Source organism: Ambystoma mexicanum, chromosome 7q (genome assembly GCF_040938575.1).
Source record: "Ambystoma mexicanum isolate Mex_15411 chromosome 7q, UKY_AmexF1_1, whole genome shotgun sequence".
Classification (NCBI taxonomy): Eukaryota; Metazoa; Chordata; class Amphibia; order Caudata; family Ambystomatidae; genus Ambystoma; species Ambystoma mexicanum.
This window is the reverse complement of record NC_090941.1, coordinates 813,529,945-813,543,686: the sequence shown is the minus strand read 5'-3', so window position 1 is coordinate 813,543,686 and position 13,742 is coordinate 813,529,945. Positions and strand designations below refer to the sequence as shown.

At 43.5% G+C, this 13,742-nt stretch overlaps 1 protein-coding gene across 6 annotated transcripts in view; it reads left to right on the top strand.

The window, feature by feature from the left end:
* The window catches only part of CNTN5 (contactin 5), a 3,106,629-nt gene that overhangs the window by 1,356,514 nt on the left and 1,736,373 nt on the right, over window positions 1-13,742 (top strand). For all 6 annotated transcript variants that reach the window (XM_069639123.1, XM_069639125.1, XM_069639124.1 and 3 more), the window contains one exon: window positions 8,976-9,151. In XM_069639123.1, coding sequence (XP_069495224.1) covers window positions 8,976-9,151 — 176 coding nt within the window. The remainder of the gene's footprint in view (window positions 1-8,975; window positions 9,152-13,742) is intronic.

Genomic DNA, 13,742 nt, shown 5'->3' with positions numbered 1-13,742 from the left:
AATCAGCTCAAAGCTTGGCTGACATTCACATTACTCTTCAGTTAAATGAGGGGAAGGACTCTGTTCTCACCCGCGTGTGTGTGAACAACGGTAAGAGCTTCATCAGCGAGCCATGTTCCGCAAACTCCCAAAAGATCCAGCCATTCCCACATTTAAATTGCTAGACAAATGGGAAATGGACCTGGAAACACCCAATTCCAAACATCTCCTGCCTAGCAGGTGTATTCTCAAAATGTCCATAGGCAACAAGAGCATAGTCCATAATTGTTGGGTCCTGCGAGATGTCCCTGCTGCATTTTATTTAGGCAGTGACATTCTCAAGCGCTTTGCCATTAGTTTGGACCTAATGAACTTCAAAGCCTGGTCCCGATTAGCGGGTAATCCCATGGACTTTTATGACCCAGAGAAAGCATTTCGGTCAGCTCAGCTGCTGCCATATGCAGTTGAAATTCAGATTGGAGAGGAAGTCACCATCCCAGAACGGACCCGACAATTCTCACTGGAAGTAAATATTAAAAGAGGACAGAAGCTGAAAAATTCTGACGCCTATGTCCATCTCATGCTCATTTTCAACAGCAAGGGTTGGGGTTAAACCCAACACTCTAGTCAATACAGAACACAACACCATTCCAATAGAGGTGGATAACAGCGACCTTAGGAGTATCATTCTGGGCGCAGGCACCATTATTGGAATGGCGGTTGATGACTGAAATTTCTCCATATATTTAGGTAACAAACTGTTAGGACCAATCCCCAAGGACTGTTTTGACAGTGATAGCAACAATAACACAACACCAGACAATATCTTCACTTGGCATGGGGGGAATTTCCTGCTGTACTCTTCCTGCCTTTATGGTAAGGAAGATGTGACCTGTGACTTCAGGAGGGATGGGGTGATCTTTCATGTCCACAAGGACTGCCTTCCCCACTTGAGCCATCAGTCCAAGTCAGTACTTTGACCAGGGACTTCTCCACCCAGCTGGAGGAGGCCGCTGAGATAGCCAAACCAGAAGTCTTACCAGGCTTTAGGCAGATGGTTGAAGACAGAGTCAACCTAGCCGATGCCTGTGAGACTCTGGAACAAAAGCAAACATTGAAATAGGTTTTCTTAGATTTTCAAGATCTCTTTGCAGTGGACTCATATCACTGTGGTAGCACCGACATCCAGACAACAACAATTCCCACGGACCCTGGCATGACTCCAGTGTTTGTGAAGCAATATCCTTGCCTCTCGCGTCAAAGGAGTCCCTTACTGAAATAATTAAGAACCTTGAGTCCTGTGGGATAATTTGCCCAGTCCACAGCACCTTCAATAATCTGGTGCTGGGGATTTTGAAACCAAATGGCCAGTGGAGACTCTCTGCTGACCTAAGGGAGCTCAACAAACGGGTCCATACTTCCCGATGGCCTCTTCCCTACATTGACCAAGGGCTGGCCCAGATCCAGGGGTCAAATGTATATACTGCCATTGACCTGACCAATGGGTACTGGACTGTACCTGTCAGTAGGGAGGACCAATATAAACTGGCCTTTACCTTCGGGGGCAGCAGTACACTTGGACCCAGACTCCCTTCGGATACATCAACTCAGGCAATGAATTCAACATCTTTCTGCATAAGGCCATGCCCAACTTGGGTGAAAGGGGTAACCTGGCCTATGTAGATGATGTTCTAATCAAAAGCTCAACTGTGGAGGAACACATAGCAGAGATCATTTATGTTCTGACACAGTGAACGCTGCCAGAGCAAAACTCTCTTTCCAAAAGGCACAGTGGTGCAGGACCCGTGTCAATTTCTTGGGGCATGAGATAACTCCTGAAGGTCTCTGTCCCCAAGAAAAGAAAGTAGAAGCACTCCAGAAAATAAAAGACCCCACAACTTTACGGGAACTAAGGAGCCTCCTTGGACTAACTAATTACAGCAGAAATGTCATTGAGGACTACGCGGAGGTCACAAGACCCCTGATCCATCTGTTGAAGGGGGGGGTCAAGTAGGAGTAGGGTCCAGAACAAGCCGATGCAGTAAGACAACTCAAAAGAAGCCTCTCACAAGCGCCTTGCCTAGCTTACCCTGTCAAAAACAAGGAGTTCTTCTTGGAGACAGGGTTCTCAAATGCATGCTTGACTGCAGTATTTTATCAAAAGCATGACAAGATCAATAAAGTAATCTCCTATGCGAATAAGACTTTATCCTCTGTGGAGGAATAATTCAACGATTGTGAGAAGGAACTCCTGGCAACAGTGTGGGCACTGAAGAATTACCGCCCATTTATCCGGGGGGAACACATCATAGTGGAGACTCCACACCAGCCACTGCAATATCTGCAAATTGACAGAATCCAGGCCAGAAATGTGAGTAATTCCCGAATTACTTCCTGGATTCTGTCAATGCAAGTCTTTCCTGTGTAGGTCAGATATGGCCAAAACAAGAAGAGTCCCCTCGTGCAAGGTCTGGCTGACTTGCATGATTGTGTCAGAGAAAACTGTCTCGAGGATGAAAGTCTTAAAATCAAGGACAACAAGGAGGCACTCCTTAATTCCCCACACAAAGTCTATGAAGAAGACAAGTGTGAGGGAATGCCCACTGTCTACATGGATGCGCGCTCCTACCATGTGGACAACAATGGAAAAAAGGAACTTGTGGCTGGCGTGGGGAGTGCATGGGTGAATGATGCCCCAGAACCCTCCGCTGGGTACAAAATCAGTCCCTGAAGTAGTCAAGTGGCAGAGTTGATGGCTGTGCATCGAGCCATCCACACTGCTGTCCAACACCAACTCCACAAACTGGTCATAATCACTGATTCAGATTATGTACGGAACGGGTTCGGGGAGCACCAGGTTAACTGGAAGACCAGAGGCATGCTATGTGCTAATAATAAACCTTTAAAACACGGAAAATTAACACAAAATATTGATGATCTGGTCACCTCGAATGGGATGACCATCTACTGGAAAAAGATCAAGGGTCATTCTAATGTAGAGGGAACAGACAAAAATGGAAATGACCTAGCTGATCAGCTGGCCAAAACCGGAGCCATCCAAGGGGATCTACTTGAGATCGAGCCCCTGTTGGGGGAAATCCAGGTCACTGCTATCATTAGGTCCCAAACAAATGCTCACAATGAACTTTCAACTGCACAATGGAGTAAGGAGTCCCCAGATGCAGATTTGATTATGGCTCAAAAAGGTGATCCAATAATTGGTAAGTTTTATCAACCCATTGAGGACCCTGAGAACTTTCCCCTAATGGATACTGATTACATTGGGAAAGAGGACCTCGGAGTGTTGATGAAATGTCCTAAAATGTTCTGAATACAAGACGGTTTGTTGGTAAGGAGTTCCAAATCTGGCCATGACCAGTGGGTGTTCCCTACCGCATTCCAAAGCCTGATGCTAAGTCACGCCCATGATGGGGCCACAGCCGGTCATCGGGGGTTTCATACAACATTAGAAATCTTGCAAGAGGTTGCATACTGGCCACACATGGGGCAGGACCTCGACCAATACTTGAAGGGGTGTCTTGTGTATACACAATTTCACACAACATCACTCACACACCGTGCTCCCCTCTAAAAGAGGGGGATGACACTGCCTTTTATCGTGCCCGTTATTCGCTCCTCTATGGGGAACAAGTACATGTTGACCGTAACATGCTTGTTCACTAAATGGGTGGAATGTCTACTGGCTCCAAATTGCAAGGCAAGAACAGCAATTGCCCTGATGATCAATCAAATCTTCTCACGTTTTGGAATACTCCAATGGATTGAGTCAGACCGAGGTAGCCACTTCACCAGTGAAGTGATGACAAAAATGTGGGAGATACTTGGGTTCAAAAGGAAACTACACATTGCCTAACAGAGACCTCTAATGGGGGAGTTGAGAGGTACAATACAACTATTGTGAGCATATTAAAAACGTTTGTGGCAGATTCTGGGCCAAGTTGGAACATTTTATTACCTCTTGTCCTGATGGCCATCAGATCTACCCATTCTTCTGCAACAAAAATGTCTCCATTCAAGCTGATGACTGGACGAAGGATGGTGCTACCCCAGCATCTGCTCTACAGAACCCAAGAGCAAACCTTGATAAATGCCTCCACAACTCATGAATATGTTGAGAATTTGAGAAAACACCTTCAACATGCTTTTGCCTATACTCAGCGGAATCTAGAAAGATCTACAGATAGTATGAAGACCCACTATAATCTCAAGACATCTAAAAAAGAGTATCAAGTAGGAGACCGGGTCTACTTGTACAATTTCCAAAGGAACCAAGCCAAAGAGTGAAAATTCCTCCCAACTTGGCGGGGTCCTTTTGAATTTGTGTACAGATCTCACCAGTCGCCTTCAGAATCTGCATCCCCAAGGGCAGTTTGGCAGAAGGGGAACACAAGTCGGCCCACATCAACCAGCTGAAGAGTTGCCATCCCAAGCATACTTTGCAGCAAATAGAGGAGCCAACCGGAAACCCAGAGGGGGAAAATCTGGAAACATAAAAGAATAACTAAATGTTCACTGTGTACGTGCAAGAACAGTGTTAAGACCCATAGTAAACATGGATAGAGAATATTGCCAATTATAACCAATGCAAGTGTCTTTCCCACTGCTGACATCCCCAGATGACGTGTGGACACAGTAGTGGGAAAATATCCATAGCCATGTTATGTTCTATCTTCTAGCATCTGGACTAAGAATCATCCCAAGGATTACCAAGGAAGACCACTCGGGGACCGGGAGGAAAGACTCAAGGAGCCCGAGTGCTGCGCCATACTCCCAACCAGAACCAGTAATACGACCAACCAGAACCATCAATACTCCTAACAAGAACCGGCGAGGAGAGCAGGTCGCCTCCAGCACTGACAGGAGAAGCGACTGAAATTCTCCACACGGACAGAAAAAGAACATCCCGATCTCCCGACTTCCCCTTGACAGGCAGTCAAAACCAAGTCAGGAGTGGGGCTGTGTGGGATGTATTGACCCACTTCACTATGCTATGTGGCATCACCCTGCCAGTTATGGGTTAAGAAACTGAAACAATAGCAGCAAAACCCTTGTGCGTGCCAAAAACCTACAAAAAACGTGTGATTCAGCACGCAAAAAGAGGGATGCACAACCTGCCACCGCTGGTGCATGTGCGGTAGAAGAGAGCACACCCTGCAGAATTGTGCCAGTGGGCCCCAAGACCAGCAAACAGAGTGCAGAGACAGAAGCAGCACTTTGCAAGTGAAACCCCAAAATGTGCCTACAAATGATATTTGTGTGTTGCTAAAAACTCCAAAATGCCTATAACACAACACTTCTCAACATTCAAAATCTTGCCTGGTGCTAAATTTCATGTATCTAATGAAGTATTGTGAACATACAAAGTCCTAATGTGAAGAGCAAAACATTCTTCAGACAAACTGGATTGTCTGAAATCTGACAGCCTATGCCAAAACATGGGTGCAGTACACTGGGCTACCTGAATGACAGCTGTCAGATGAGTTACTGATGAAACTTTAAAGTGAACTAAAACTAAAAAGTCTGCTGGATTTGCATACATAAAAATGATTTTTGCTAAAAGGAATACAGATCTTAGTTGTGTTTTGATCCCCAGATGTAAAGCTAAGAAAGTATTGTATTTATGTTTGATGCAACACGTTTGGGTTTTGCTGGATTTAAGAAGTTAATTAACCTGGCTGAGCTGCACGAACTGGAAACGCAGGTTTTTCACCTAGGAGGAGGGCCTTCCTCTCAGTAGAAACTCACTGGGAGGTTCTAATTGTGGATTAGAATAGACTCTTGTCTACAGAAAGAGAAGGAACAATGACTAGCCTTTCAGCCCAGGGGTCTGAAGTGTGAAGGTGATCGTAAACTCTCCTAGAAGGAGCTTCCCCCAAGGAGGGGGAAGCACTAGACTCCCAGGAGAGACAAAAGGTTGTAGCCAAGAAACCATCTGCTGTTAAGAATGAACAATGAACAATTTTTAAAAGACTCATAACTTGTTATTCAAAGTGGTATAAAAATATAAAAAGGACAGAGTTGTTAATTTAAATTTTGGCTGCACGTGTGAAGAGGCGTTAGAACTGTCTGACATGTTCTGGACAGGAATGGCAATATATGTTGTTTTATGCGAAATGTATTAATGTTAGAATTGTGAAAATTTACATGCACATCCCTATTTTAAACACACACATTTGTGGAAATTTGCATACAATTTGGAAATTGTGTTCATAGCAAAAATGACAAAATTCAGTAGAAAGTTGAAACAAGATTCTACCGCTGCAGGATTTGGAAGAACAAATGCTACATAAAATATGGCATCATTGTGTGTGATTTGTATAAAGATGACAAATGTAGAAATGTGTGTTTAGTATAAAATATGATTTTGAGACCAGTGGCTAAAGGGAAGTCTTTGAGGACTGTAAAGCAAACCATAAAATCTGACATCATCCGGCCTTGGTATAATCACTCAAAAGCAAGGCGGAGATGAAGTTTTGGTCCAATCCCAACTCACAGGGGTAGCTTAGCTAAGCTGGCCCATACACCCACTTTGTGATGTCATTTTAAAGCATAAATAGAGACAGTTGACAACACATAGGGACTCACAGATCCACTCAATTTCCTGATTCTGGCGAAGCACTCTGATCCAGCATTCTACATTCATCTTTAATATTCTTCTAGATCCAGATGTCAAGAGAGCTATTGATTTCTGTAAGGCTTAATCCTCAAACTTATTCCGAAACCCCCAGAGAAGTGCTGTTGGATGAGAAGGCCTTGTGAACCAGTATCCTGAATTTATCTGGCTTGCCACCACTAGGCTTGCCTGAAGAATTCGCTATCCAGCTGATTAAAATACCCACAGACTAGGAGGGCAGATCCTGTGCACATCCGGCAACCGGCCTAGCTGATCCAGTCCCGTGCCTGATGTGCTGTCCTTCCTACACAAGCTCCAGTCCATGACGAGAACTGACGGTCCAATCTAATAACTTATTTTGTAGTATTAATAGGAGGAAAAGTGACCCTAATATCACTGCATTGTCTTATCCCAATCTCAACCCATCCCGTTTTTAAATTGAGAATGACAGTCTCGCAAGAACCGTTCCTGCGCTGATTTTTCTCATTTGTTTTCTAAAATCATAAGTCATTAGTGATTTTGAGTAAGAAAAGTAAATCCCAGACCTGACACTAGAGTATCACACGTGAAGGGTTACGCTGGACACGTAACTGTGGAAATTCACGTGTGACATTATCTTTTTCATAGTCATAATATAGTGTAAGTAAACCCATCTTTCATTTTCAAAGTGCATTTCTTTTTTCCATTCTTGCGCCTAGTTTACAAAAACAACCTTTACTAAAACCTCTATAACTCCCTCAGTTTTTGTGATAGAAACAAAATTCCAACTCTTACTTGTACCTAACATCCATGGCTATCCATAAAACCCAAACAGTGCAATCCTCACGTAATCTTGAATATCGCGCAAGGAAAAGTTTGCCGCAAATTACAAGTCTGAGAAATTCTACACGTGTGAAATAGCTTTAATTTGTTGAGGGGTGTTGCAGGGGGAACCTCTAACCATAGTGCCATTTATCCAAACCAACACAAAAGTATTCTTTTCTGTGCTGCATTTGTTTTTGTGCTCATTCCTTGATTCATAGTGTATTAAACATATTATTCCGTGTTCTGTCACCCCATTGGTGATTGTTGTTGATCGATTAAAATATATTGTGATGAAATTTTAAATACATAAATAAATATTTACCTTTGCAAACTAGCCTGATTCCCGGTTCAGTGTGACCGGGGAGGGCGGTCTCAGGAGAAGGGTGTGATATGAGTGTTATATCATTCAGAATATTGAATTTATAGATAAAAATAAATAGGGTTTCAATTGTGCACTGGGCGAGACTTAGGTGTGTACCGGGTTGAAATCACTTACAGGTCTTAACCATGAATGCCTTGATGAATGATGTCGCTTTGAGTATTCTTGCCAATACGTTTTACATTTTGGGTGCTGGGACAATGATTTAGCATTGAGGGGTTTAGGTTGATTTTAAATGCTTAGACTTTTGATTCTCAAAGGGAAAGCATACTGTGAGTGAACATGGTTTTGGTGCAGCTTCACTATTGCCTTTTTCAAGAGCGACTGTAAGAACGCCCAAAGTATGCCAAGAGTAAGTCATTTGGCCTATTCAGACATTGGGCCTCATTACGACCCAGGCGGTAAGTTACCGCCTGGGCCGTGACTTTACCACCATGGCGTAAACTACGTTTACGCCATGGTGGTTGGCGGACTTACCGCCCCATTCCGAGGTCGGCGGGGCGGTAAGTCCCCAATCCCCATTTACCCTTCCCCATTCCCATTTTTGCCCCATAGGGCATAATGGGAGTGGGGAAGGCGTTAATTACGCCACCGTAAATTACGGTGGCGTAATTAACTCCATGGTCCCTTAGTGCCATGGATTTTAACACCTGCTAAAAGCAGGTGTTAAAAGCGCCATGGCGCTAAGGGACCTCGTAGTTGGCGGTAAGGGGTCGGCGCAGCTAACACTGGCGTTAACCCCTTACCGCCAGGGTCGTAATGAGGCCCATTGTATGCTACCCCAAATGTGTCATCTTTTAAGGATGTATCGGTTGGGTATCACAATATACTAGAAAAACAAAAAAAAACATTTTTGGGTGGATTGTACAACAATCATCATATAGATGGGGAACGTGTATGTGAAGTGTGAAATCCTTCTTGCTCCAGCAAGTTACTGTGGGCTTCTTCATACTAGTTTTTCCTCTGTTTGGCTTGCTGTCAATTGTCCTGGACTATATGATTTTGTTCAGTAACCACTTGCATAATGGTATATCATTGTGAAACTATGGTGTCTCCGTCGCACTGCCTTTCAGCCAGGGTTCATGCTTCAGAAATATGTATTTCTTGATCTATTGCAAGTAAGGGATTGAAACCTAGGCTACTATTATTATTATTTTATTTTTTTTGTTTCTTTACTAGATGGCTGCGGAATGGAACTGAAATCGACATGGACAGTGATTACCGCTACACCCTGGTAGAGGGTAGCTTTATAATAAGCAGTCCAAGTGAGGACAAAGATTCCGGGTGGTACCAGTGTTTAGTATCCAACGCCTATGGGACTGTGTTGAGCAGAGAAGCTGCACTTCAGTTTGCTTGTGAGTAACCGATTTTGTTGACAAAATACTGTTAAGAGATTTTGGGCCTCATTACAACTATTGTGGAATGCGTTTAACGGCGCCAGTAATGGTGTTGGTGCCGTTAAACGCATTCTGCAATATTATAAGGTTCCCTCGCCAGACGTCCAGAGCGGGTCCCGCGAGGGCACCATGAGCTAACAACGGGCCGCCCCCGCACCCATTCCTATTGACCCCTATGGGGGCCCAAATGGGAATGAGGAAGGTCCGGGCCCGGGTTCCCTGAAGGAGGATTTACCGGGCCCTCCAAACTCGGAATGGCCCAGTAATTCCCCATTCAGGGAACCCGGAACCGGACACGGTTTTGGAGGCAGCCATGCCCTTATTAATGGCATGGCTGCCTCCAAAGTCGTAATGAGGCCCTTAGTCTCCAACATTAAAAGTCTAATAATCTTTCAATTAAAAATCGTATTAAAAGAAACATACTTACACTTTTGTAAATCACTTAACGATTCTAGTGAACGTAATTAAATCACTTCTGGGTCATGAATTTTAAAATGCAGCAAGAAATGTTTCCGCCATGACAGTAATGCATAGCAATGTAATGGTAAAATGTATGCTTTTGATTATTTTACTATGGACTCACATGTGACATAATAGCGAGATACAAACAGACTTGTGTTGGTTTGCTACCGCCTTGAGCTCATAAATTCCCACTATGCATGAGCAACAGATGCAGAAGGAAACTAGCGCTAGTGGGTAAAGCCATACTGGGGACGGATTATCAAAGAGTATGCACTGCACGCTCCAGGCCAGCATTACTTAACACCGAAACATGAACGGTCACTTTTTTCTGATTATCATACATTCCATTCTATTGAAGCTAAGCATGCCCGCAAATGAGATGCAATTATCAAAATGGCACTAAGTGCTGGTTTGATAATTGTTACAATTGTGCCTCCTTTATAATGTTACGGGCAACGGGCTTCCCTGGTTAAACAGTGCTCTGTGGATCTCTGATAGTTGACGCTAGTGTGATACTTAAAGCAAACTTAGGCTGTTATGTGCTGACTTCATTTTCCAAATGTGTCAGGCACGTTGAAAATTCGTATTGGGTGCCCTTAACTCTACCTTCGATGCTCTTCTTTGGCTTGCGGAATTGCGAGTAATCTTTCAGCCTTGGCAGGTGTCAAGTTTCCATGCTTAGAGCAGAATTGCATTTTATGGTATTCATTTCTTTTGACTGAGTTCTTTAATGTTTAATGTTAATCTTAGAATAGTAGAAATATCCTTTGCAAGAGTGTCCAAACTGGCAATAACTTGTTTTCATGGTAAAAACTTTGCCTCCATTATCACTTTTCAAGGATGTAAGGGACAAATTTGTTGGAAAAGTAGAGGTAGTTGTAACTTAAATACCATTTACCACATTTAAAATAAAGCAGGTAAAGCCAGGAAGATAGGCTCTGAGAACAAGAATTAAACCAACAAACCACATGATAGCCTGACTATATACTACGTGTAAAATGTCCCCTTTGCACAGCAACGTGACAGATTTTCAGATTTAAAAGATGCAGATCTTTAAAGCTTTGCAAGGACATTACCGGAAAATCTCTTCTCTGCGTGTTCATGATTAATCTACAGAAAAGCAATGCGCCTTGGTCCTGTCCACTCCCTTTGTTTGCGAAAGAACAATTGAAAGAAATATGCTTGTTTCCCCTTCAGATGTGCTTACTTGCACTGTCATCACATATCATTGCAATGGTTGGAGAGTCTCCTCACTTTTTTTGGGTACGGTACCCCAGTGGGATGCCTTACACAGTGAGACAGTATTATTTGGATGCACACATTGCCACACTTCAAAAAAAGGTACTGCTTGTTGGGGTAGATTGAACATAGGCCCCTGGCATCCTCTCAGAAGTCATGTATGGGTCACATCGGCCTGCCTCGATGAAAGGCCTTTAAAGACATTATTGAAAAGGCTTGTTGGATCTTGAAAGATAAAGCAGAGAACCCATGTTACATGCTGTACACTTTATCCACGTCAGGTACTTTGAATTTGCTTCAATACTTCAGTACTATCAGTTCCAGAATGCATTGCCCTTTGTCTGAAACCGCAGGACTCACTACGGCTAAAACGTGTAGTATCAGAAGAGCCTTTTTAGAATTGACCTCCTGAATGTGGTAGCCACGAGCCCCAACTGTGATGATACCCCAGGGTCTGGCTGTGTAACAAATAAATAAATAAATTTTAAAAAATAACATAAATGATGCCCATTGATAGCTAGACTAACAGCACGGAACACAATCAGCAAAAAAAAAACACACCTTTCTCCCATCCCATCCAGTCTTCAATGAGGGAATCTTACTTGAAACTTCCGGGTCACTGCATGCTGAGATGACATATATGGAAGTGCGTGACGGCCAACGGCGGGGTTATAAACATAATGACGGGTTGATGGGGCAGATTTCTTCTCTGAACTATTCATGTTCGGATGTGACGAGGAGGCAATTCGGGGTGACACATTCATGTTATATGCAGCAGTGTGCCACCACAGCAGTGGCGTAAACAAATGTGAAACAATACTACCATTGCGCCAATCAACTGAAAAACTGTAAACAAAAGTCTCACAAAGCAACAGAGTGATCAGCAGCCTGAGGTGTTCTGCTAAATAAACTAGCGCAATGCATTGGTAATTCCACACACAATACAATACACCACAGGGAAGCGCTGCACTAATATCATCCCTGCACTAAGGCTGCAGGTAAAACAGACACCAAAGTGCTACCCTTTGATAATCTGGGCGCTGGTGGGGAAAACCCCTGCCAGCAGAAACCGTGCTCGACATTATGGATATATGTTGAGCTGGCAGGGAGTTGAATGCTTGGAAGCGCATTCACATGAGGGCGTGATCCAGGCTAACGTGTACCTTCCAGACTCATCCAGCTCCATTTTATGATTCAGCAAACAGATTTTGGGAAGGCCTGAATGTGTTTTTTCTTGTGCGGAATCAGAAGAGTGCACTTTGACCCTGGCATCTCCCTCCTGCAAGTCATGTGCTACACAGGGCTCTTTTCAAAAGGTCAGTGGTAGAAGTGTACCGAAAAAAGTGGTGGAATTGTGGTCTCGGGAGTGGAGCGGGTAGGTGGAAGCCTAGTGCAACATGTGACAAGGTGCTTCAGCCGGGGCATTGCAATAGTCTAAGTGACTAGTAACTAAGGCTCATGTTACAACTTTACCCTTGAACAGGGACATGAATGGATACATCTTCTGTATAGAATGGTGAATATGGTCATAAAAAAAAGAGGATTGGGAAACAGAAAAAAAAAACAATATTAGTGGAACCCTGCTCCCGAACGTTCCCTCTCACTTCGACCACTGCAAACGGGTCACTACCCTGCCCCCATTTACCCAGCAGTGATTTCTCCATCAGATATCGGACAATACAAAGTCAGGAAAACAGATAGTTTAGGTGAAGTTAGATTTCTTTTTACAATCCTAATCCGGCAATGATTTTATGGCCAGCAGATGTATGCGTCTCCAGACTCGAGGGATGATAAACATACTGTGATCTGTTCCTAGTAAAGCATATTCAGTTGCAATAATGTGCAGTCAAAATCATGTGGAGGCGATCTACTGATAACAAAAGACATGATAGTTTTTTTTTTCAATGTAGTTATAATGCAAAATACATATTGTATTTCATCATTGGGGGTGAGAAACACCAGTATGATTATTGCAATTATTGATTGATAGAGCATCCCATTGAATTAATTTGAAGCAAAAATGTTAATACTTCAAAAGCTAGATCATGGACCGAAGCGAAGGCAGGTTATTGATTATGACATTGGCATGCAGACAACACAGTCACCAGCATTGGTTGTGGCACTGTGGGGCCAGCCCAATGAATGCAAAGCGCTTAGAGTGTGAAACATTCTTCATTTGGAGCTCTGCCAATGTAGGGCGTTTCTGTCAACAGGCCGTGTCTTGGCAGCACGCGGTACCGAGCCACATGCCAATGTGTGCAGTCAACACTGAATAGATACCTAAAACAGTGATTGTTCACAAAGAACTCAGAGAGTTCTTAAAATCATGGATAAGGTGGCCACTGTTAGACACTCGGTGGTAAATGGGCATGTGTGGTGTTTGTTCTTTCCTCTCTCCACCACGATCTTATCAATAAATGTATGGTGAGGTGCACCAGGACGGATGCACTAAACATGGTTGCACCCCGGGTACCTGGTTACTGGTATGTTTCTGCAATTATGTTGTAGCTGTATTAACATGCGCCCATTGAATGCAATAGCTCTCCCTATCTGTGCTTCTATTTTCTAGCTTTTTCTTTACTTAATCCCCCTTTCCAGACCTCCCGACTTCTACCTTTCTTTGTACATTTTGACCCACAAATACACTCCGTCGCCTTCCCTTTTCTTTCTCTCTCTGTCTCTCTCTGTCTCTCTCTTTCTCTCTCTCGCTTCACTCCCTCTCCAGTGTCTGTGGACTTTCAAAAGTGGTTGAGGGTGACAGTATGTATGACGCTACAAAACACTGTACAAAATAATAAATACTTATTTACCATTCGGCTTGTGACAAATAAGAAAACAATCACATAAA